At 40.8% G+C, this 21,227-nt stretch overlaps 1 protein-coding gene and 1 long non-coding RNA gene across 2 annotated transcripts in view; both read left to right on the top strand.

The window, feature by feature from the left end:
• LOC138962401 (E3 ubiquitin-protein ligase SHPRH-like) overlaps positions 1 to 14,059 on the top strand; it is a 48,087-nt gene extending 34,028 nt beyond the window's left edge. Inside the window, exons 26-32 of the mRNA XM_070334205.1 lie at positions 34 to 138; positions 4,324 to 4,395; positions 5,090 to 5,272; positions 5,790 to 5,882; positions 6,098 to 6,187; positions 6,495 to 6,673; positions 7,238 to 14,059. Of these exons, the coding sequence (XP_070190306.1) occupies positions 34 to 138; positions 4,324 to 4,395; positions 5,090 to 5,272; positions 5,790 to 5,882; positions 6,098 to 6,187; positions 6,495 to 6,673; positions 7,238 to 7,790 (1,275 nt within the window). The 3' untranslated portion in view covers positions 7,791 to 14,059. The remainder of the gene's footprint in view (positions 1 to 33; positions 139 to 4,323; positions 4,396 to 5,089; positions 5,273 to 5,789; positions 5,883 to 6,097; positions 6,188 to 6,494; positions 6,674 to 7,237) is intronic.
• Positions 736 to 2,652, top strand: LOC138962404 (uncharacterized). Its single transcript, XR_011454501.1, has 2 exons — positions 736 to 1,448; positions 2,152 to 2,652. It is a non-coding gene; the product is annotated as an uncharacterized lncRNA (long non-coding RNA).
• Positions 14,060 to 21,227: the final 7,168 nt, after the last annotated feature.

Below are 21,227 nucleotides of genomic sequence, written 5' to 3'. Positions count from 1 at the left end.
ACAGAGCAAAAATAAATAGTATGTTTGTTTCAGTTGCCAAGCCTTCTGAAGAAGTTTGCCATTGACCAAAGGGTGAACGCCGGTGAACTGAGAGCAAAATGTGGAACACTGGAGTACCTCAAGAACCTGGCAAAAGGAGTAAGTGTTTGGAAGAGGAAGCTAGAAAACTAAAGTTCTTGTGTCACTTGATGCATGGTCTAATCTCAAAGAGAAAGATGGATAATTTTCATAACACTCAGATTGCTTGATGTATTGTGTGATTCGAAAGAAAAAGCTGCACAATTTCCAGGGCAGACACCACAGTGAAAAAAGTGATTTTTTTGTTCCCTGGTCATTTCCGTTTTCTTTCTGATTCTGGATTTTGAACCTCTTCTGGTTACTCTGATGTACTGATTTTAGATCAGAATTAATCATAAACGGTCAAAACGGCTAAATGAACAATGTATGTGTATGCAATTGTGTATTGAAAACACACAAAACAGCAAAAAAAATGCATAGGTTTGAGTGGTGACTGTGAGTCAAACAAATCGTGAACGGTAGTCACGTTTGCATGACTGGAATGAGTTGTCTTTTCTTTGCTAGGATCAGTTCATACCGCGGACAACGGGAATTTCCGTTTACTGGTTTCGCGCCGTTAGTAACAGCAACAAGAAGACATTCCAAAGAGCCGAAGAGAACCGATGAAGATTCCGGGAAATTCCGTATGAACAATTTTCACTACTGACCAATCGAATCGCGGATATTAAACTTCGTTTATGCTCGGTCTCGTTCGGTTCGATTCGGCCTTCCCAGAATGCAATATTCTTCAATTTCCGCCAGATCTTGCCAAAGGCGATGTGAAACATCTACAGCTGCGATTTTCCTTGGATATCTTTGTGGAATCTTCAGTTTATCACACGTTTTACCCCGATTTCAGTGCTAGACACGCAAAGGATGATTATTGGGTAAAATCAGATCAGTTGCAGAGGCTGGCGTGACAGAAGTTTAAAAAGAAAGTGCGAGTCGATAGTGTCGTCTGCTATTGCTACGAACGAATCGGAAGATCAAGTTTGTGCATTCAACTTCGTCCAGAATGAAAATTGGCTGGAAACTATGCTGCTTCCCTTGCAACAGCTGGGTTGGAGCAAGAAATCACCATCGGTGGTGTACGTTTGAAGCACGTTTCCATGTGTGTTTTGAACCACGACTTATTTTAGAGTTGCGGAGCGGAATGTGTACGGCAGTAAGGACAACACGGAGTTCGCCATTTATGGCAACGAAAAGGCAGACCCTATATCTTTTTTCGGGAAAAAAGCAAATAAACTGCTTAAAAAAAGAACAATCAATACAAAAATGACTTTGTTCAGCCATGGTGCAACACCATGCATCTCCTGGGAAATCTGCTGCAGCTGAATACTAGCCCAAGCAGAGCAGTAAAGATTCCAAGCAGCTGATAAAGCTTGTAGTAGGTATGCATTTTTTCTTCTTTTTTTTGACAGAAATGTAGAAGTTTATACATGTATGTGTTTGGTTATGTTTGCGGCTCTGGCTCTGTGTGTTCATGTGTGTGACTGCTGAAGAAGAGAATCTTACAACACCCTGATGCAAAGAAACTGAATAGGATGCAAAGTCAGTAATGTGCGGCTACTGTGAAGCTTGGTTGTCACAAGGTTTGTCCTGTTGGGGCAAAACATCTGTTCTTTCCTCGTTTATTTTCTTGAGCATATTACTTATAGCTTCCTCCTGTGATCAAAGTTTTCTTGTGGCACAAACAAACATGCATTCACATGGACCAGTGAGTGAACATTGCTTGTGGTCATACTTCCCATGCAGACCATATGGTTTCTGCATGCAGTCAGAGACATACATACAGAGATGCGAAGCGAGGGCCGCTCGCATGAAGTATGTGCAATAGCTGTAGACCAGACCAGCACTGCCTTAGCACCGTTCACATGATTTTTCAACATCTTTTTGTTCACTGCTTGACTATTAGCACTGACATAAGCATGCGCCGAAATAACGTGTTATCACATATTACAATACCTGTTTTTCAAATGTGTGTGTAGGAGGGGGGGGGGGGGGGGGGTGTCATTGTTGGGAAAATGTGAATAGCTGTATTGAGTTTGTAATAGACATATCATATTATTGATTTTGAATTTATGTTCTCTACAGATGGTGAGGTGGAAGCTGGAGAGGAGCTTCCAAAGTACCCAAGGCACTGCATGGCAATTCACAGAAGTCAACCCTAATATCGTAGTATAAAAAGTAAAGGACACTGTTATAAATTTCCCTGATAAATCAAAGCAAGTCCAAAAGAGGTCCAAGATAAGAGGCTTCACTGGTAACAATTTGGGAATTATGGATGGGCATAATTTATGCAGCGTGCACATAACGGATGAGAGTTGATCATTGTGACCTTGGAACAGGTTCCTTGGTGCTTGCAGAACACTGGCTGTTTTTTTTTAACATTTTGTTGAATTTAGTTTCCGTTTTTCTTGTGGAACTCAGCAAGACTTGTTGTTTTGTCAGTGTTGTTTTGTTACATGTTTCGTAAACGTTTGTGTGAAAAAAAATCATTTTCTTCATGTTTTGTGCATTTTCTCAAAACTACTTTTTTGTCACTTCAAAAGCCTAAGGCTTTTTTTCTAATAAACTTGCGTTGTTGAAACTTTGCGTACATCTTGAGTGTGTTATTTTGCAGAAACTGATTGAGGGATTTGTTGAAAAAAAAATTTCTTGAGAAGTTATACCCTTTTTGGGGGCGTTTTTTCATGAAATTCAACATCACTCACTTTCATCATTGATATTTTTTAAATGACTTGAGATATCAAAAAAAGCCTCAATCAGTTTCTCGGCATTGTGCTGAAGTATAAATAACAAGCATCAAAACTAAATTTCATGCAGTTTTAAAAAAGCCTTAGGGTTTTAAAAAGGGGCAGTTTGGTGGCCATCTTGGATTGCTACCATGGCAACCGATGGTCCAATTTTTATTTTTTTTCCATTTTCTCAGGAGATAGACTGAGTACTTAAATTCTAAAACAATTGTTGACCCAAGAGTTATGAAACAAAAAAAATCACTTTTAACACCAGTGCCTCCCCTTAACACTATTGTGACTAGCACTGCCACGGCGTTAACGTCCTGCCTGCCCAAGCTTGCCACCAAGAAACTTCCCAAAAATCAGTAACTGTAAAGAAATCTGTCTAGCAAGCTTGAATTAAGTCCAATCACCACCAAATTTTGTGTACTAATTCAAAAATGGATGCCCCGTTCAGTCGTGCTATTTATAAGTTTGTCACGCGATTTGTTTTAGCAAAGGGGGGTGAAAGGGGGGTGAAAGGGGGATAATTTGTGTTTTTTAACGTTTTTTTGTGTGTGTTTTATTTTCCACTGCTTTTTTTAAAAGTTATTTTTTAACAGAAAGTATTATTAATAATGTTATAACCAAACAAGGTGTAAAACCTATGAATTAGCTGAAATATTGTTAACATTGTACACAGAAATAAGGAGACAGTACAAAGAAAAAAACAAGCAAATCACGCATTCACTCACAGCATCCTGACTCAAATGAAACAAAACTGTAACACTCACCAAATGATGTCTAGGTAATCCATATTGAATATAAGTCACATTTTCACAACAAAGTACCAACTGTCCACCTATGAACAATTCCAAAAGGATTTGAAGGCTCCAGCCATCCATTGTTATCAGTGCTGCCACGCCCCCATAGCTCCTGCACGATTCCGAGATACATGTTCGTCTAGCAGTATCACCCCCTACCACGTGTAGTTGCCGACTCGTACTAGCAACAACGGGACTGTTTCTTCCTCAATATCACTGCTATTATCGCTTTCTTGAGGCTAAAACGACACGATGTATCATGATCTACAGGATCCTCAAGATCCAACATCCGGAGAATCTCCTCCCGTGACAAGGCTCGCCTTCGATTCATTTTTTTTGTTCGAAAACACCACGCAAATCTGCATTAATTTGATCAAGCCGGAAGAGAAAACCACGTGTATCAAGGGAAACAACTCAATTTACTGCAAGCTTCAAAAACCGGGAAGCAATCACGAGTCGTGTACCTTGTATGTCTAATACTAAAATAGTCGCTTCCCGTCCGTGGGCGTTGCAGCGTTATTACTAATATAGTCGCATCCCGTCACGAAAGTGTTAACACTTATCAGTCTTATGTCACTTGATGTGGCGTACAGTTTTGAAGTTAAAAATCCTTAAAGTTTCTACACGTATTACTTTACAAGTTTCTAGGTAATTTATTTTGTATCCACTTTGTGAGTTGGACAAAAAAAAGTATGATCATGGTTGTATTTTCTTCTTTACAACAGAAACAAGGCGAGTTCCAGGATGGAATCAACCCAGACCAGTGTCCCATTTGTAAAGATCCGCTGGGAAGAAATGTAAGTGACTGCTCAAAGAATAAGGTTAAACAAATTAATCTTCTTCTTTTTCTTCTTATCAATCACACGTCTATATTGTCAGCCTGGACAGCGAGACAAATGATACTGTCTTCTCCAGGTCATCCTTTCCTTCGTACAGCCGACAGCAGAGGGGGACTGCAGTTGGCCACACGGTTTTCTTTTGGCTTTCTAAGATAGGGCATCTCTGGATGATGTGGTCTGTGGTTTGATCCTCAAGACCACAGCTGCAAGTAGGCGAGGGAACCAGCTTCATCTTTTGGAACATATGGGCATTTAGGCGGTTGTGTCCGGTGCGGAGTGGCATCAACACGACTTGCTCGTGTCATGTAAGGAGATGGGTAGTCATCCTTCCGCTTCTTGGGCCTAAACGCTGCCTTGATGAGGTTTTTTTTCTCCGTGAAGCTGACAGCGTTGTCTGCTTGGTCAAACGAATTAATAAATAAACAAATGAGTGAGTGAGACAGACAGACAGACAGACAGACAGACAGACAGACAGACAGACAGAGAGAAAGAGAGAGATCAACCTAGACTCAGTTACGAAATTTGGCAAATATTGTCTCACAGTGAAGGAAACGGAGTACCACAGCAAATATTTTCTTGACAGGTAAACTTCGGTTTGACTTTCAGCTTCATATGAAAGGTTTCTTACGCTTTAATTGGTTTTTTTATTCAGTGGAGTGTGCTGCAGTGTGGTCATTGCTTCTGCATGGATTGCATCGGGGTTCTGGTCAACAGCTCCAGAGCTCATCACTCTGTCTTCAAGTGCGCCTGTTGCCGAGAGAAGATGACGCCCAAAGATATCTCCTATGTCAGCACTGCTCGCTCCGAGGCTGACAACTTCAGCTTGTCTGTGAAGGTAAGTGGAGGGATGACTTTCCTGTGATGTTTGAGAATGTGACACTGGGGAAAGCAGAAAAGGCTGGGCAAGGGAATTGCATGTGACAACATTATTTTTCTCTGATCAGATTTATATTTTGTGTACAAATGTACAATCTGCAGAAAAGTTGTGAGAACATTCACATACAGACGCAGAAGACCTTTTTCTTTGTGGTTGGTTTCAGATGTGCTTTCTCATCAACAAAACAGACAAGTTTCTTCTAAGCTTTACAAATGAAAGCAAAGGCAAATATTCATAGTGAATTACATATATTGCATATTCAGATAGGTTAATATGTTGTGTGTGTGTGGGTGCGTGCATATGTGTGTCAGTTTGCTTGCTTGTGTGCATGCATGTGTGTGTTTGTGTGTGGGTGTGTGTGTGCATGAATGTGTTATGCATGTGTGTGTGGGTGTGTGAGAGAAAGAGAGATGACTTATAAGACGAGCAATGTCATTTGAATCATATCAGATCATTTAACACCTTGTGCCTTCAGGGAAGTCACTCCACCAAAGTGGCTGCTGTGGTTCAGTGCATCATCAACATCAAGAGAGAGGAACCTAAAGCCAAGGTCCTCGTCTTCGCTACTGTGAGTGAAGTGTTCCGATGCTATCATCAGTGACTATGTTTCTTCTTTCATATTAATGCTCTCATTGTTCTGTCTGCTTGCCTGTCTGTTGATCTGCCTGTCTGCATATCTGTATGTAAATCTGTGTTCTCACTCCCCTTTATATCAATTACACTTTTCTTGTACAAAAGTGTTTTCTCCCTTGAAACTCATTTTTGAACATTTTCTGTTTTCAGTGGATTGATGTGTTGAAGCTGATTAGCAATGCGCTTGAGGAGAATGAGATCACGTACACAAACCTGTATGACCATGGAAACAAGTTTGAGGTGAGTGCGTCTGTTCTAAGTCCTGGGATAAATCATAATATTTGAAAAACATTGACAAAAACTAACACGAGGAGCAGCTTCTAAAACATTCAGGAAAAACATCTCCTGACACCACACTGCTACTGTGTCACACTGAGTTGAGTCCTTTCACATATGTTCATGTCTGCTGTGCTGGTTGTCAGAGTCAGGAGGCAAATAGGAATGTTACATACAACTGTGATCTCGGGGGTCCACTGTACTACATATCAAAGATGAGCACTTGCATCTGTTTCAAATGCCAATCTTTGGCCGTTTCCTTTCCCTGCAGAAAAACGTGACACAGTTCAAAGAGAACCCGCTGATAACGGCGCTGCTGATGCCTTACCACACTGGCTCCAAGGGCTTGAACCTGTTCGAGGCCAACCACGTCCTCCTTGTGGAGCCCATCCTCAACCCTGCTCAGGAGGCACAGGCCATTGGCCGCGTGTACAGGATGGGACAGACCAAGTAGGTCGCAACTTGTGTGTGCTGTTAATTAAAGGCCAACATTGGCGGCAGATGTAGCTCTAGTTTCTCGTGCTTGCAACGCTAAATTTAGCTCTTCTATAACAAGGCTTGGTTTAAAGAAGATTGATGATTATCTGTTTAATTGTATGATTTGAATATGCCTGAAGCAAATACAGTGGTACTTGCCATGAAAGGACACCTTTAGGACCTTTAAAAAGTGTCCCTACACTGCAGGTGGCCTTTCATGACAGGTATATTTTGGTCAAAATAGCGACCTGTGAGATGGAATGGGACTTTAAGATGCTGGAGTGAAATAGGGAAATTTTTCTGATACTTCATGTTTAGGACTTGCTGCAGCTAGTAATTAGATGACAACACATATTTTGTACTTATTTTGTTGTTGTTTAGTTTGGTTTAGTTGTTTGCGTGTGTGTGGTGATTAAAGATTTAGGATTGGAAGAAGGAATTTATATTCCGAAAAGGCTATAACTGTCCATCTTTTAAATAATGGTTGATGCCTCACCTAAACCATAACTTAACTTTCTCTCACATGTTCTGCTCCAGGCCTACCAAAATTCACCGCTTCTTGATCAAGCAGACCATAGAAGAACGTATCCACCTGCTGATGGATTCCGTCCTGCGACCAGCCTGCAAACGAAAGGATTCTGCCAATGACCTGTTGACCATCGACCACCTCATCTCTCTCTTCCAGGACTGCCAGCAAAAAAAGCCAGAGGATGCAGACGACTCTGGCTTGCATGAAGATGAAGCTGCTGTGGATTCAGAAGAAGCTGGAGGCAGCGGTGATGGTATAGAAGACAGTAGAGGTCTGGGTGGTAACTCTTCCCAAGATGGCTCTGGCAGTATGTCTTTGAACAATGGCCAAGGTATTGCATCCCAAGACCTGAACGGCTTGTTCTCAAGCAATGGTCGTAGTCCCCTTTCATCAAGCAGCAGTGTACCTTCAACCAGTTTGAGTGACACAACTTCAGGCAGCATAGCAGGGCCCAGTGGTATTTCTTCAGGGATCATGGCAGGTGCAGGCAGCAGCTCATGCAACAGTGATGAGCTGGGCAGTAGACCAGATGACATGCCTGGTTCCAGCAACATGGAATGAAGCAGTACAGAAGGCTTAAGGAACGTACTGAGCGAACAAGAAAGAAGAACTCGAAAACTTTAGAAGAAGAAGGAGCATCCTTAAACAGCCTGTCATGAACCGATGTTGTTAGCCTTAGTGGTGTTTTGCTCATCAGGCACTGTTGCTAATTGAATAATAACGATAGCATGTTCTTATATGTCGCCATTCACCACCAAATAGCAGCCTCAGTCGCATTACAAATGTCACAGAAACAACATTGAACATAATGTTTGCAGACTGCATGTAGTCTTGCACTCATGTTGATGAAAGTGTAACTGGCATGTCCACGAGCAGCTTGGTTGATGTTAGACTAAGTGGATTTGTTGTATGGCAGCATATTTTTGGCTCTGTCAGCTGGCAATCTTGCTAGTTAAGGCTGCATGGTTTTAATCAGCTTCTCATCAACAGACATATTTGCCTTGGTGGCTGCATTGCTTGGCAGCGACTTTTTTTTTATATGTCTGTGTCGTCAGGTATTGTTTGTTGCTGATTCCAAAAATCTGTCTTCAAACCACATGGCTCGTCCTGGTCCTGGACTGCCAATCTTTGTCACTAGCTACATTCAGGGGCAACAAAAAACTGAATTGGGGAACCATTTTGTCATTATCTTTTTCGATCTGACAGTAGCTGGCATCCGTCAGTTTAGGGTGACCATGAATTTGAGCTCTGGATGTTGGTTCTGGTGCAGCGTCGGATGTGACTGGACAGGCTGATACCGATTACACAGTAGTGACATTCGTTCCCACATTGAGGGCAGGTCAAGTGTGACGTTTGGTCTGTCTGTCTGACTGTGGGCTTTTCTCATCAGTCTTTTTGTCTTGAAATGCTAGGCAAGTATCTCTCTGTGTTAGGAGAGGCTTTTCTGCAGTGTTTGCTTACCATGCAGGGTCTCAGCCTGATGCTGCTTCTCTGAAGTACACCACACTTTTTATCGGGTTTGCCAGGCAGAATCTGCCGTAAGTGTACTAGTTGAAAGATTATAAGTCTCCAGGCAAGCAGTTGCTGTGCCCTCAAAAGATGGAGCATTGAGAGACTGACACAGCATCTGATACTTCTTGAAGTGCCTGGTCCTGCTGATAAAACTAATCAGGGTACATGTATAGCACAGACCTTGTTCAGTAACATTAATGTCAAAAATACAGATCTGCATCATCTAAATATGATGATTTCATGATTACCATGTTGATATGACTGAAGGATAACTACTAGAGTTGACTTGGTGTCACAATCCAAACAGCAGTTCTAGGGATACTGCATGAAATATAATTTTTCAGACTTCTTTGGACACGCCATGTTCCTCACGGTTTATGTAGATTAAAGTGAATGAAATTCTTGTTGTTGTTTTGGGTGGGGGTTTTCAGTGGAAAAACAAGATTTATTTTATTAATGATGCTGGCATTTAATTTTGTGAGACAATTTATTATTGGCTGCATTGCTTGGCAGCGGCTTTCTGTTCGTACTATTTTTGAGTCACTTGAGAAAAAGTGACTCTATGTAATCGGTCAGTGTTAGTCTGTCCGGCCGGCCGTCCGGCCGGCCGGCCGGCCGTCCGTAGACACCACCTTAACGTTGGACTTTTCTCGGAAACTATCAAAGCGATCGGGCTCATATTTTGTTTAGTCGTGACCTCCAATGACCTCTACACTTTAACGATGGTTTCGTTGACCTTTGACCTTTTTCAAGGTCACAGGTCAGCGTCAAAGGAAAAATTAGACATTTTATATCTTTGACAAAGTTCATCGGATGTGATTGAAACTTTGTAGGATTATTCTTTACATCAAAGTATTTACATCTGTAGCCTTTTACGAACGTTATCAGAAAAACAAGGGAGATAACTAGCCTTTTCTGTTCGGCAACACACAACTTAACGTTGGGCTTTTCTCGGAAACTATAAAAGTGACCGGGCTCAAATTTTATGTGAACGTGACTCATTGTGTTGTGAATAGCAATTTCTTCCTGTCCATCTGATGCCTCATATAATATTCAGAACTGCGAAAGTGACTCGATCGAGCGTTTGCTCTTCTTGTTTAAATAATCTGTGGTCATTTTTGTGACATTTCTTGGTATTTGGTTCAATAATGCCACCAAGATACTGTGTGTGCGACTAAAAACCATGAACTAGAAACTTTGAGAATGGTCATTTGCTGGCCTGCCAGTGTGTTATGGATACAGCTGTGCAAATGTGTGAACTTTTTTTGGGGGGGAGGGGGTAGGGGATCTGGTCAGACTTGGTTCTTACCCTTATATTGGCTTCTGCTGGTCAGAATATTCAGGATGGTAAGTTGTGGACACAATCCTGAATCATTCGATTGTGTGTCAATTTTTCATGTTATTTCTTTTCATGTTTGAGATGTTTGGATAAGGTTGTATTTTCATGTCATTTTCATGCTCCAGTAAATTAGGAAACACTGTGATTATGAAGATTTAATATTTATTTGAATTTTCAGCACAAGTGATGTGATGACTAAAAATATTTTGTGTGACTCTTCACAGCTTTTTTGTTTGGAGCTTCTTTTGCTGTACAATTTCGCAGAGATTGTATATTCAGATGGAATGTGTATTGTAGAATTATTCATGATAGTGCAACTTGTGATGAGATACAGAATATGTGTTGATTCTGCGCAAGCTCAGCAAAATAACAACCACAAATACATGCAGTTAATTTGAGAAGCTATTGTACAAATTCAGAAGAGAAAAAAAGCTTGTACACTGCTTATAAAGACCTGTGTATAAAGAGTTGTGATCAATAAATTCATTAGTTAAAAACAATTTTAATTGGCATTTTTTTCTTATACGTTGTATATGTGTACATGTACTTGTGTAACTATGATGTGATGTGATTTTTTTAAACATGTATGGGAGTTAATAGCACAAGGGCATGTTGTGTCACTTTTAAAGTTCCTTGTCTACTTTTTTTATACAGAAATCGACATTTGACCATTCAAATGCTCAGTCTATTACCTACAAATATCAACAATACACCCGCCTTCGATCAGGAAGGACGAAGCCAGGGTAGCCGTTTGAAATTCATGGTAGTATTCCAGAGTAGTAGGATATCCTTATTTGGAAAATGCCGAGGGCAAAACTCCTCTCAAATACCGTGCAATTTCGTTCATTTAAAAAAACCTGTGGGCAGCGCTCCAATACCCAGTGTCAAACTGTTGCTGTGATTGTGTGGTTATGGCTGTCAGCATAGTGACATGAATTTGATTGGTCGATATAATTTTATTGGCAAAGCATGTAGTCTCTGCACATGAAAAAACAAAAACATTGGAAGTGTTACTAACACTTCCCAAGAATAAAAACTTTTTTTACATATATTTTTTTTTCTATAACTTTTGTCCCCATGGTTCATTCATCATCTGACATAACTTTTTAGCGAAATCTAGCCATAAGATTATTGAAAAAAGGCAAAAACGTAGATGACCACCTTTAATGTTTATTATGTGTCTTTTACTTATCTTGGTTTTTTTGCATCTTTTTTCAATCTTCTAGATTATCTTACGTATGTGGTTGTTGTTTATGAAATGTAAGCTAATAATGGTTGTATTTTATTTCTTACGAGGAAACTTTTTATATGTAAAATGTTGAATTTTAATGTCCAATGTTTTGTAAAGCGCCATGAGACTGTTATCTGGCGGTGAACAGCACTTATTATTATTATTATTATTATTATGTTTAAATATGGGAATTGTTTATGGAAATATTGATGTGCAATTTAAATATTTTACACAGAAAACATTTGTTTACATTGAAAATGGGTCTTTTTTGTTTTGTACATGTACCTCATACTTATCAGATCTTATACCAACTGTCACCACAACAAATACCCATTTCTGAATATTTTAAAGTTTTGTTTCTGAACAGATCTTCAGGTTATCATCAAAAATCCTGAGGGCATACACAGTCTTTGCATCAGTGTGTGTTGGTCACTATTGCACGTTAGAAGGATGGTTATTTCATCCAATGGCGCTGTTCTGGGACAGTTCAGGCAATACTTTCTAAGACAAAAATAAAGAAAGAAAAAAACACCAATAAACTGTGTTCTTTTTTTTAAACCACTTGCAGCTGCACATTTCATTACCATACTTTAAAGAAACCATTTCTGTAAGCAAGCACAATGTCCATGGTACAGTGTGTGGGACTAGCATATTCAAAATGTTAAAATCTCATGTGAAGCTTCATGAAGATCAGTCCAGTAGTTTTCTCTGAATCGCTCTACTCACAAACACACACATACACCACCATCCTTGTCTCGATTCACCGTCTATGTTGAAACATTTAGTCAAACTTGAGCAAATGTAACAAAAAATATAGGAGAAAAATGAAAACAAATTCTTAAATCAGTCACACAAAATTGTCCAATGGCACAGCACAGTTGGCATCCATCAATGAATGTTGCATAACAGGTTGGCATAGGCACAAATCGACAATGCGGCAGTCATGAAATTCATGCGGAGTTTAGACGAAATGGTTGCTGAGTTTGTTCGATAAGCAGAAGCGAAAAACACTTGGCAATAAAAAATGCAACCCCTTTCGTATCTAAACCGACAAAATCATACTCGTGTTATTTTATGAAAATTGTCAATGCCCTAAGAGGCTTTTGACTTGACTATCTGGCGCATTTTTCGGATTAAAGTGAAACCCGCTCAAATGAGAATACCCCCAAAATCAACACAAAAAAACCGACAGGCTTAAATTCCAAAATAAAAAATATTTAAAAATTGCTACAGGCAAAATTATTTAATTTTTGCTTACCGGAAGAAAGGCCTATCAGTTTTCTATCCACAACATTTTATTTTCTTTGGCTATCATTTGTACTTCTCGTCACGTGTTACAATCTTTCAACTGAGGCAGGTGCCGATCCCATTAGAGGTCGAAAACGATAGGGTTGTTGTTGTTTTTTTCCTTCAGTTTTGATGGGTTACACAACAAAATGATTGAATTGTCTTTCAGAATTGACCAGTGGATTGCTTTCCAACTTTCAGGAACATTATTATGACAAAAGAGAAGATATACTTGGACCTCAAGCATCACGTGATTATTGAGTATTGCAAGAGTCGAATCAAAAGTTATGAAACATTTTTGGAACGATTTGTTAAAAATAACACGCCGCAGCGCAGTGTTGTTCCAGACACAGAAGACAATAGATCAGTTTGACCTGGATTCATAATATATAACGGTCCTTCTTCTTGTTCTGCGTTCCCAAACAGTCAGTCCTGACCGCAAAAAAAATGTGGTGACATTCTATGTGATAATGTGTATCATATGCATGTGTTTTTTGTGTGTGAGCGGGAAAAATAGACGATGATGATAAGTTATGTGGGTGTTTTATTTTAGGCCGTGGCTGGAGGTCCGGCAAGCCGGATCCTGAGCCTGGGGGCTCAAGCACCGGCGAGTCTGTGCTCAAGCCCCCAGGCTCAGGATCCGGTGTGGCGATTTGAGATTGGACCGTGGTCACATTAGCCCTTCGGCCTCGTTGAACTTGTATAAACACACTGAACAAAAAAACTCCCTTCGATAGTACTGATGAGCGACCTTGGGTATCTTACATTCATGGGACCAAATTTGTCCAACCACATTTTTTTTATTTAAACTTAGAAATTTGATTCATCTTAAAATGTTCCCTTCTCATTCAAGGGACGTAACCACTCAGTACACGTTTTCAAAGAAATCGAATTTTGGGATTAAATTTGTCATGCTTGTTTTGGGTGTGAATGAACACGCACGCACGCACTGCACACACAACAATAGAATAAAAGCTGTGGCTCGAGTGTTAAAACATAACTACGAGAAATAAACATTTCAGACTTTTCTTTGGGCACAAACCTGTGTTTTGCCTCTGCTACATCCCTTCAAAACGCATATGAGTTCACTTCAGTCTCTCACGCTGTTCCTGGACGATGTAGCACAGATACTTGTTATAGAACTTTCCACAATCGGTCAGACACATGTGGGATTCACAAAAACAGCACAACCACAAACCAACCGTCTACTTAAAAAAAAAATTTTAAAAATTAAAAAAAGAATACAAGCTTCCAGGTCACATTGCAAAGACCTACAGATCGGATGAAATAAAAATAAAACCTGCTAGACAGCATGCAGTAACAGAGAAGCACGAGAAGAAGCAAGGGACACACAGCCAGAAAAACCAAGGTAACAGTAGTCAAAAACTGACGAAGAACCACAAGGTTCAGATCTTGTGCTGCTGGGTCCTGTATCAGGGTCTGGCACTGAGCGAAACTCCAGATGCGCTGGCTAGTATCGTGGGGTCGCTTTGGTGGTGACCTGGTCTTTAAAGATGTTTATTAAAGATGTCCATAATTACTTTACTCGCTTGGCTTTAGGAGTGTTGAGAGGACAGACAGATCTTATAATGGAGACAAAGAACAAGGTACGAACAATCTTAAGAATGCAAACGAAACCAAGAGCAACAATTTCTTCTTTTTATTTAGGGTACAACTTTACACAAAAGGGGAAACAACATGCGAACTTGCTTACCTGATGCAGACTGTTCTGTTGGCACTCTATTTCAACTGTCGTATCCTAGCTATCACTTGTTTCTATGCTAACTTATTCTCAGTAATGACTTGTATTTATTTTCTGCTGGTCAACACTCCTATAGGCCTACTCTATTTCCCTAGCACGCGACTGTGCACTAATTACTGCCGGCTACTTATTGCTTACCCTGCGAAATAACGCTTACTCAGCTACTATTGTACTACGCGATGGCCAAGAGAATTTGTCTGCGTCAGGTTTGCCTTCAACGTACACACATTTACACACCTAAAACAATGATAATACATTATAATAATAACATCAATATCAACCCGTGATACCAGCATCATTATACAGCCAGCCGCCTCTCCTTGTTAGAGATGCAGGCTTTGTTTGGATTGTCGGAAAAACACTGAAAACAAATTAGGAGACTGTGAGAGAAGGAGGAGGAGTGGAAGAGGAGGAGGAAGACAACGACTGACGGGGAAGCGGAGGAAGAGGTCAAGGACAAAGAAGGAGGAAGAGCGAAGCAGTAGAATACTTTTCAGTTCAAGTTTTTTTCTAATCTGATGCTAGCAGTTAACTCTTTGTGAGTGTGCAATTTGTTTTTTTAAAAAATGTAATATTTAACGTAAACAAATTGTTGCCGAACACTGCGAATATAAACGTGGCCAAAAAATTATTGCAACTAATTTCAAACCCAAATTAAAGCATTAATTACTGTGTCATTTCATTAAAACTGTAAATACCAGTTAAGACCGTTTACTTAACCTTCAGGATCACCTTTTGGATTAAATATTTCTTTTACAGGGATCACGTGACCGCCGCTCAAGTAAAGGTACCCTCAAAATCGACCAGACAAAAACAGAAGAGCCGAATGAAAAATCAACAAAAAATCACAATAGGCAAAACTTTGCAACTTTGACCTACGAGAAGAAAGTCAAACCCATTATCTACACTGAACAGATTGTTTTGTTTTGATACCTTGCGTATTTTTGTGTGCTATGCTATTCCTACTGATGCAGGTGTCGATCACAAGAGCGGTCAAAAACGGGCCGTTTTACGTCAATTTGTATGGGTATCATGTCAAAAAGCGCTACATTTTAGCAATGACTTGGTGGATTGCATTGAAACTTTCAGAATATTTTACCAACATACTGGAGATACTTCAAGCGACAGTTTGGATCCTTACGATTGTTTATCCAGATGTGACGCAATGTTTCGGAAAATGAAATGTTCACGTGTGTCCAAAAAAATTCATGACTTTGCATATCTACAGATAAATGATTGATACAGATTCTGTCTAAGTTTCATTTGCGTGTAGCCGCTGGCGTTAATTTGCTCGTCATGCAAACACATGAGAAACAAATGAAACGTTCACGCTGTTTCGCGCTTACAGCTGCAATCGCTGCGTGCTTCTTAAAACATGCTACGGTCACGGTTGGCTGGGCATCGCTATGGCACCAGAATCATCGCTTAAATATGTAGCGTGTTTACAGGCCCAGCAAAATTGCGTCAGTGCTTACACGCACATAAAACTTTAGCAGTGTGTGTATCAATAACTGTTCTAAAGACATGCAAAGTCATGAATTGTTTTGGACACAAGTGAACAATCCTATGACGAGATTAAAAACTTCTTTCGAAAAATTGCATAACATTATAACAAACACATGTAACAATCCATAATTTCGCTCGAAGTATCTCGAGTATGTTGGTAAAGTATTCTGAAAGTTTCAAAGCAATCCACCAAGTCATTGTTAAAGTGCAGCCTTTTTTGTCATAATACCCCTAAAAATGACGCAAAAAGTCCCGTCTTTGACCGCTCTTGCGATCTACACCTGCATCAGTAGGAATAGCATAGAACGCGAAATACGCAAGGTAGCAAAACAAAATAATTTGTTGGCAATATTTTGTCGATTTTTAAATCGGCTCTTCCGTTTTTGTCTTGTTGATTTTGAGGGTACCCTTACTTGAGCGGCGGTCACGTGATCCCTGTAAAAGAAATATTTATTCCCAAGGGTGATCCTGAAGGTTAAGTAAACGGCCTTCTCTGGCATATAAAGTTTTGATGAAATGACACGGGGATTAATGCTTTAATTTGGGTTTGAAATTTGTTGCAATAACTTTTTGGCCAAGTTTGGTTGAAACTCAGTAACAAGGAATATTAACGATAGTCAGAAAGGTTTTATATATTCACACAAGCGGCGAAGTTCAGAGATAAAGTCAGACTTCACAAAGGGAATGTTACCGTTCAGAGATAATAAACAAATGAACACATCACTACCAGCATCACAGGTGATGCACAGAAGGTGATGATGCTTTCTCAGCCTATCATAAAAATCCGTTTGGTAGTTTTTGAAAAATGCTTTTCACAGACACACACACACACACAGACACACACACATACATCGGGAGAGTGACAAACCTCGCTCGTCGAGTCAGTCAATCTCCGGCGCTCTGAGTCGTTACAACATTCAGTCATGTCATTACTTGATTGAATGTAAAAATACAGAAGACAATGACAGAACTTGGAGCTTCAGGTACTGTATTTAATACTTCCATATAATGGCATTAGGTTACGGGCAATATGCATCAAATCAGTATGCCTTATGCTGATACTGAGGAGACTGATAGGCCTACTGATACTGAACCGCTCGACGCGCGTCTCCGATCGCAACGCTCCGCACGTTCAGGAATGCTTGCCTTTTTAACAATTTTGTGTGTGTGTGTTTAACTTCCCAATGTGTTCTCAAAGCTGGACTGCATGGACAGTGCATCTATCTATCTATCTATATACGACTTGTGTCTGTGTGTGTGTGTGTTCGCGATGCACGGCCAAAGTTCTCGATGGATCTGCTTCAAATTTGGTGGGCATATTCAGGTAGACCCCGGACACAACCTGGTCGATGAGAATTTTCAACACGTGCTCTCAGCGCGCAGCGCTGAACCGATTTTGGTTTTTCTGTTCATCTTCCCAGATCCATTCCCACTAACTCTTCCTTATCTTCTCCAGTGTTTTGCGTTTATCTCCCTTCCTTCGTGTGGCGTCAATCCATATTCCCGTTACTACGTTACTATTTTTTTAATGTCACTGCACTGTCCAGAACGCTTTCCTTGCACCTGTAAGTTGTCCTCACTGTAAAAGTGCAAAGGTCGAATCAATTTATAGCCACGCGAAAAATACACTGTCATGTATCTCTATATATTTATAGATATAGATATACATATATATATACGGCTTCTCTGTGTGTGTGTGTGTGTGTGTGTGTGTGTGTGTGTGTGTGTGTGTGTGTGTGTGTGTGTGTGTGTGTGTGTATGTGTGTGTGGGCAACACCTGTGGGTTGTAGAGTTCTGTTTGTGATGTGGTCTGGCGGCTTTGGTGTGTCTGTATGTTCGGGCCTTCCTTTGAGAAGCCATAACAGTTATTATAGGGCTTAGAAATAAGCTCTAAAATTCTCAATCCCGTTTGAGTGGACTTCGCCTTCAAAGGTGATTGTGGTGTTTCGGCACTCGGTTACATTTGGCGTCGTCGACAGGGATGGGACTCGACATGAAATGTTCAGGCCACTGAATCATTTTCGTGCTGGTCCCATTCCACCAACCTGGGAGGGACCTAAGCTTGGCGGGTCCATGGTGCAGAACTTTGGGAACAAAGTTCATTCAAAGGGGGTCGAGTGTGGCAGGGTGACTACCGTCGCCCTTCACAGCAGACTCTGCAGAGTTGTTCGCCTTAGAAGTTGTGAGCTATTTATAGCTAGCTCGCCAGGCAACACCTGTGGATTGTAGAGTTCTGTTTGTGATGGGGTCTGGCGGCTTTTGTCTCTCTGTATGTTCTTGCCTTCCTTTGAGTGGGCACAAACTGGTGGATGAAAATGTTCACACGTGCTCTAAGACGGCGAACCGCCGGCCACGCTGTCCAAGTGTGTCTGTCTCGCGATTCACCCGGCGAAGCCGGGTATTCCTCTAGTATATAAGAAACTAGTACACACAGAATGTGCTTCATGTGCGCTTTGGCCTGGTATTCACTTTCCCGGCATGTCTTCGGCACCGCCGCTTTTACTGAGTCGTTGCCGGATGACCCTCAGTGCTGCACTGTACTGTTTGACTCGTATTAAGCTGCTTTATTGTTGCGATCTCAGTTCGATCACCGAAATGCTTTGGATAAAGAATAAAGCAAAGGAAAGTTAAGAGGGGGCGTGGGGGTGGGGTGGAGAGGGGGAAATAAGTTAAATATTGAGATTTTAATTTTTTACAGAAAAAATAAAAATGGACCGCCAATGGCAAGGCTCGAGCCGGCGACCTCATGGTCACTTGCGCATTTCACTGCCGACTGTATTAGGCAAGCTGACTGATGTGTAAAAATTAGGAATGTCTATTTTGTGAGATACTGGTGACTGCCGGTGCCCGAGCCTGTGGGCTCCTGATCCGGCTCGCCGGATCCCTAGCCACTCCGTTTATTTTAACTGCTGACTGTGGAAAAGAATCTTGGAATAAAAACTTACTATAGTCACCACTAAAAAGTAGTGGCAGATCTTCAATTTGTCCCAAAATAAAAATTTTCTCCGCGGTTTTTTAATTTTCCTGCTGTAAAAATTACGGGTGTCATCATGGACTCCAGCCAGTATCACTAAAGCAAATGGGACATAATTATGTATTTCACCGTCTTCGCAAATGACATAACTGCCGCAGATTCCAGCCTGAACTGACTCTGAGACAGAAATCGCAGTTCTTTAATGCTGAGTATCAGACTGCCACGAAAAATTGAAGAGGAAGAAGATCAAAGGAAGAAAAAGGAAGTAAAAATCGAAGAGGAGACCAACGGCTAAAACAAAGAAGGCGAAAAAACACCTCTTTTCCACTGTTTCCCAAAAGACGATTGAAGACATGAAATAAAAATAAACCTCTCTTGTCTTCGCCACGTCTTCGCCACGTCTTCGCCTTCCAATTTCAAGATGGAAAAATTCTCCCTTCATCGTGAAAATCGGCCGCGCAAATCCCTGTGAGAGAGCGAGCAGACGAGAGGGCGGGTTTTTGGCGCCATTGTGTCAGAGCTGGGCGGTTCCGTCCTCCAATGGCAGCAAGCAACTTTCTCTTTCGATAGGCACGTCCGCCTTTCAGAACCGCGGCACCCGAGCCGGCCCCTCCTCAAATGATGTCCATCGATCGGGCTAGCCGCCATTTATCGATGAAAAATGAGTGCAAACTTGTTAAAGAGAAACCCGGCCGGGATTGCAGTGCGCGCCATTAAGAATGGTGGATACTGTGTGGATATTGGACCGGGCGCGGGAGTAGGAAAACAAAAAAAGAAGAAAGAGAGGATGAGTGGTGTGGAGTCGCTAGCAAACTGTCGATGCTGATTGGTTTGTCGGTTGTGGGTGGACTTAGCACATTTCTCGGCTGTCTTTCTTGATTTTTCTCTTTGTTCAGGTTCTATTCGGTTGTTTTTCTTCTGAATCCCACTTTGGTGTGTAATTAGTTATAATTTTGGCGTTTTCTTTTTTTTCTTCTCTTTTTGTTGCGTGTCCTCAGAACCTACCCATTTAATGAATAAGAAGATTCCAAATACATCAGGCCAAACTGACATGATTTTACTAAACTTGTAAGATGCGGGGGTTGACGTCACACTGATAAATAGCTGTTACCTATAAATCAATACATGATAAACCTTGCTCAAGTTACTGCGAACCATACATACCAACAATTGAAAAGGGAGGAAGGGAAGAGATATTAACTTTGAAAATAGCATCCGCTTCCGGCTGTTCAGATTCGGTGCGCGCAGGCCATTTTTGTGTAAATCGTGATGCGGTAAACAATGTTCTTTTTAAGTTCAGTTACAAAAACCGTGGCCGGTACGGGTATTGTGTTTTAAAAGAAAATTGCTTCGTCATTGTTTTCGCTGCGGTGAGTTCATTATTGTGAAATGTCTCAAGAGGTAATGAAAATGTAAGTACACGACTTTCACGGAAAGCTTTAAGCTGCAAGTACCGGCATCAACATTGTATTGCATCGGACGTCACCATGACTGCCATCGGGACTGCATGTACAGGGTGACCCATCAACATTGTATTGCATCGGACGTCACCATGACTGCCATCGGGACTGCCGCTGTACAGGGTGACCCATCAACATTGTATTGCATCGGACGTCACCATGACTGCCATCGGGACTGCATGTACACGGTGACCCATCAACAATGGAACCCACAACAATGTTGATAACTTCAACATATGTTGACAGAATCACTTCATATTTAGGGGACATAAACATAAACTTCAGCCGATGTGTATGACCCTTCCACAAAGTGACAATTTTATAGATAAAATGGTCTGACTTGTGCAATTTCAATTTTTTTTCTCCAAATTCAAGGATCGACTTAGCAGTACAATCGAGGTTTGAAATTGAGCGGTAGTCAAATTAACCCGATTGAAGCCCTCCAGATTGTTACCTTTGGGGTAATTCGAATGACAGCGTATACCTTGATCAACATTAGACAATTAATGACTTGAATACAGCAATTACAGGCAGGATCAGGGCACTTCCCATCGATGAATGCGTTTATGTCATTAATTAATTTTGCGCGACATTGCGCAAGTGTAACTTTACAACGAAGGGGTTACATTTTCCAGTCATTTGAGTTTATACAATATTTTTATAGTTGTTCATGAACTTCAGTTCGTCCACGACCATTTTAAAAAGTTTCGAGTCTACAGGTAAAATGGTCCGACATTTATCTATTCTCCAAAAGGTGTTCCAAATTACACTTCCGAAATTGTCAATAGCACGAAAGCTTTCCTGTCTAGGGATTGCCTTGAACCTAGCTGTAATTACTGCTTTCTTCAGGTCACCGATGATCTAGGGGGTGTTTGTGTATACTCAGACATTCATATAACTAAAAATGTAAAAGTCTGGAGGGTTTAA

Source organism: Littorina saxatilis, linkage group LG3 (assembly GCF_037325665.1).
Source record: "Littorina saxatilis isolate snail1 linkage group LG3, US_GU_Lsax_2.0, whole genome shotgun sequence".
NCBI lineage: Eukaryota > Metazoa > Mollusca > Gastropoda > Littorinimorpha > Littorinidae > Littorina > Littorina saxatilis.
Note: the sequence above shows the minus strand (reverse complement) of the source record. Positions and strands in the feature narration are given on the sequence as shown.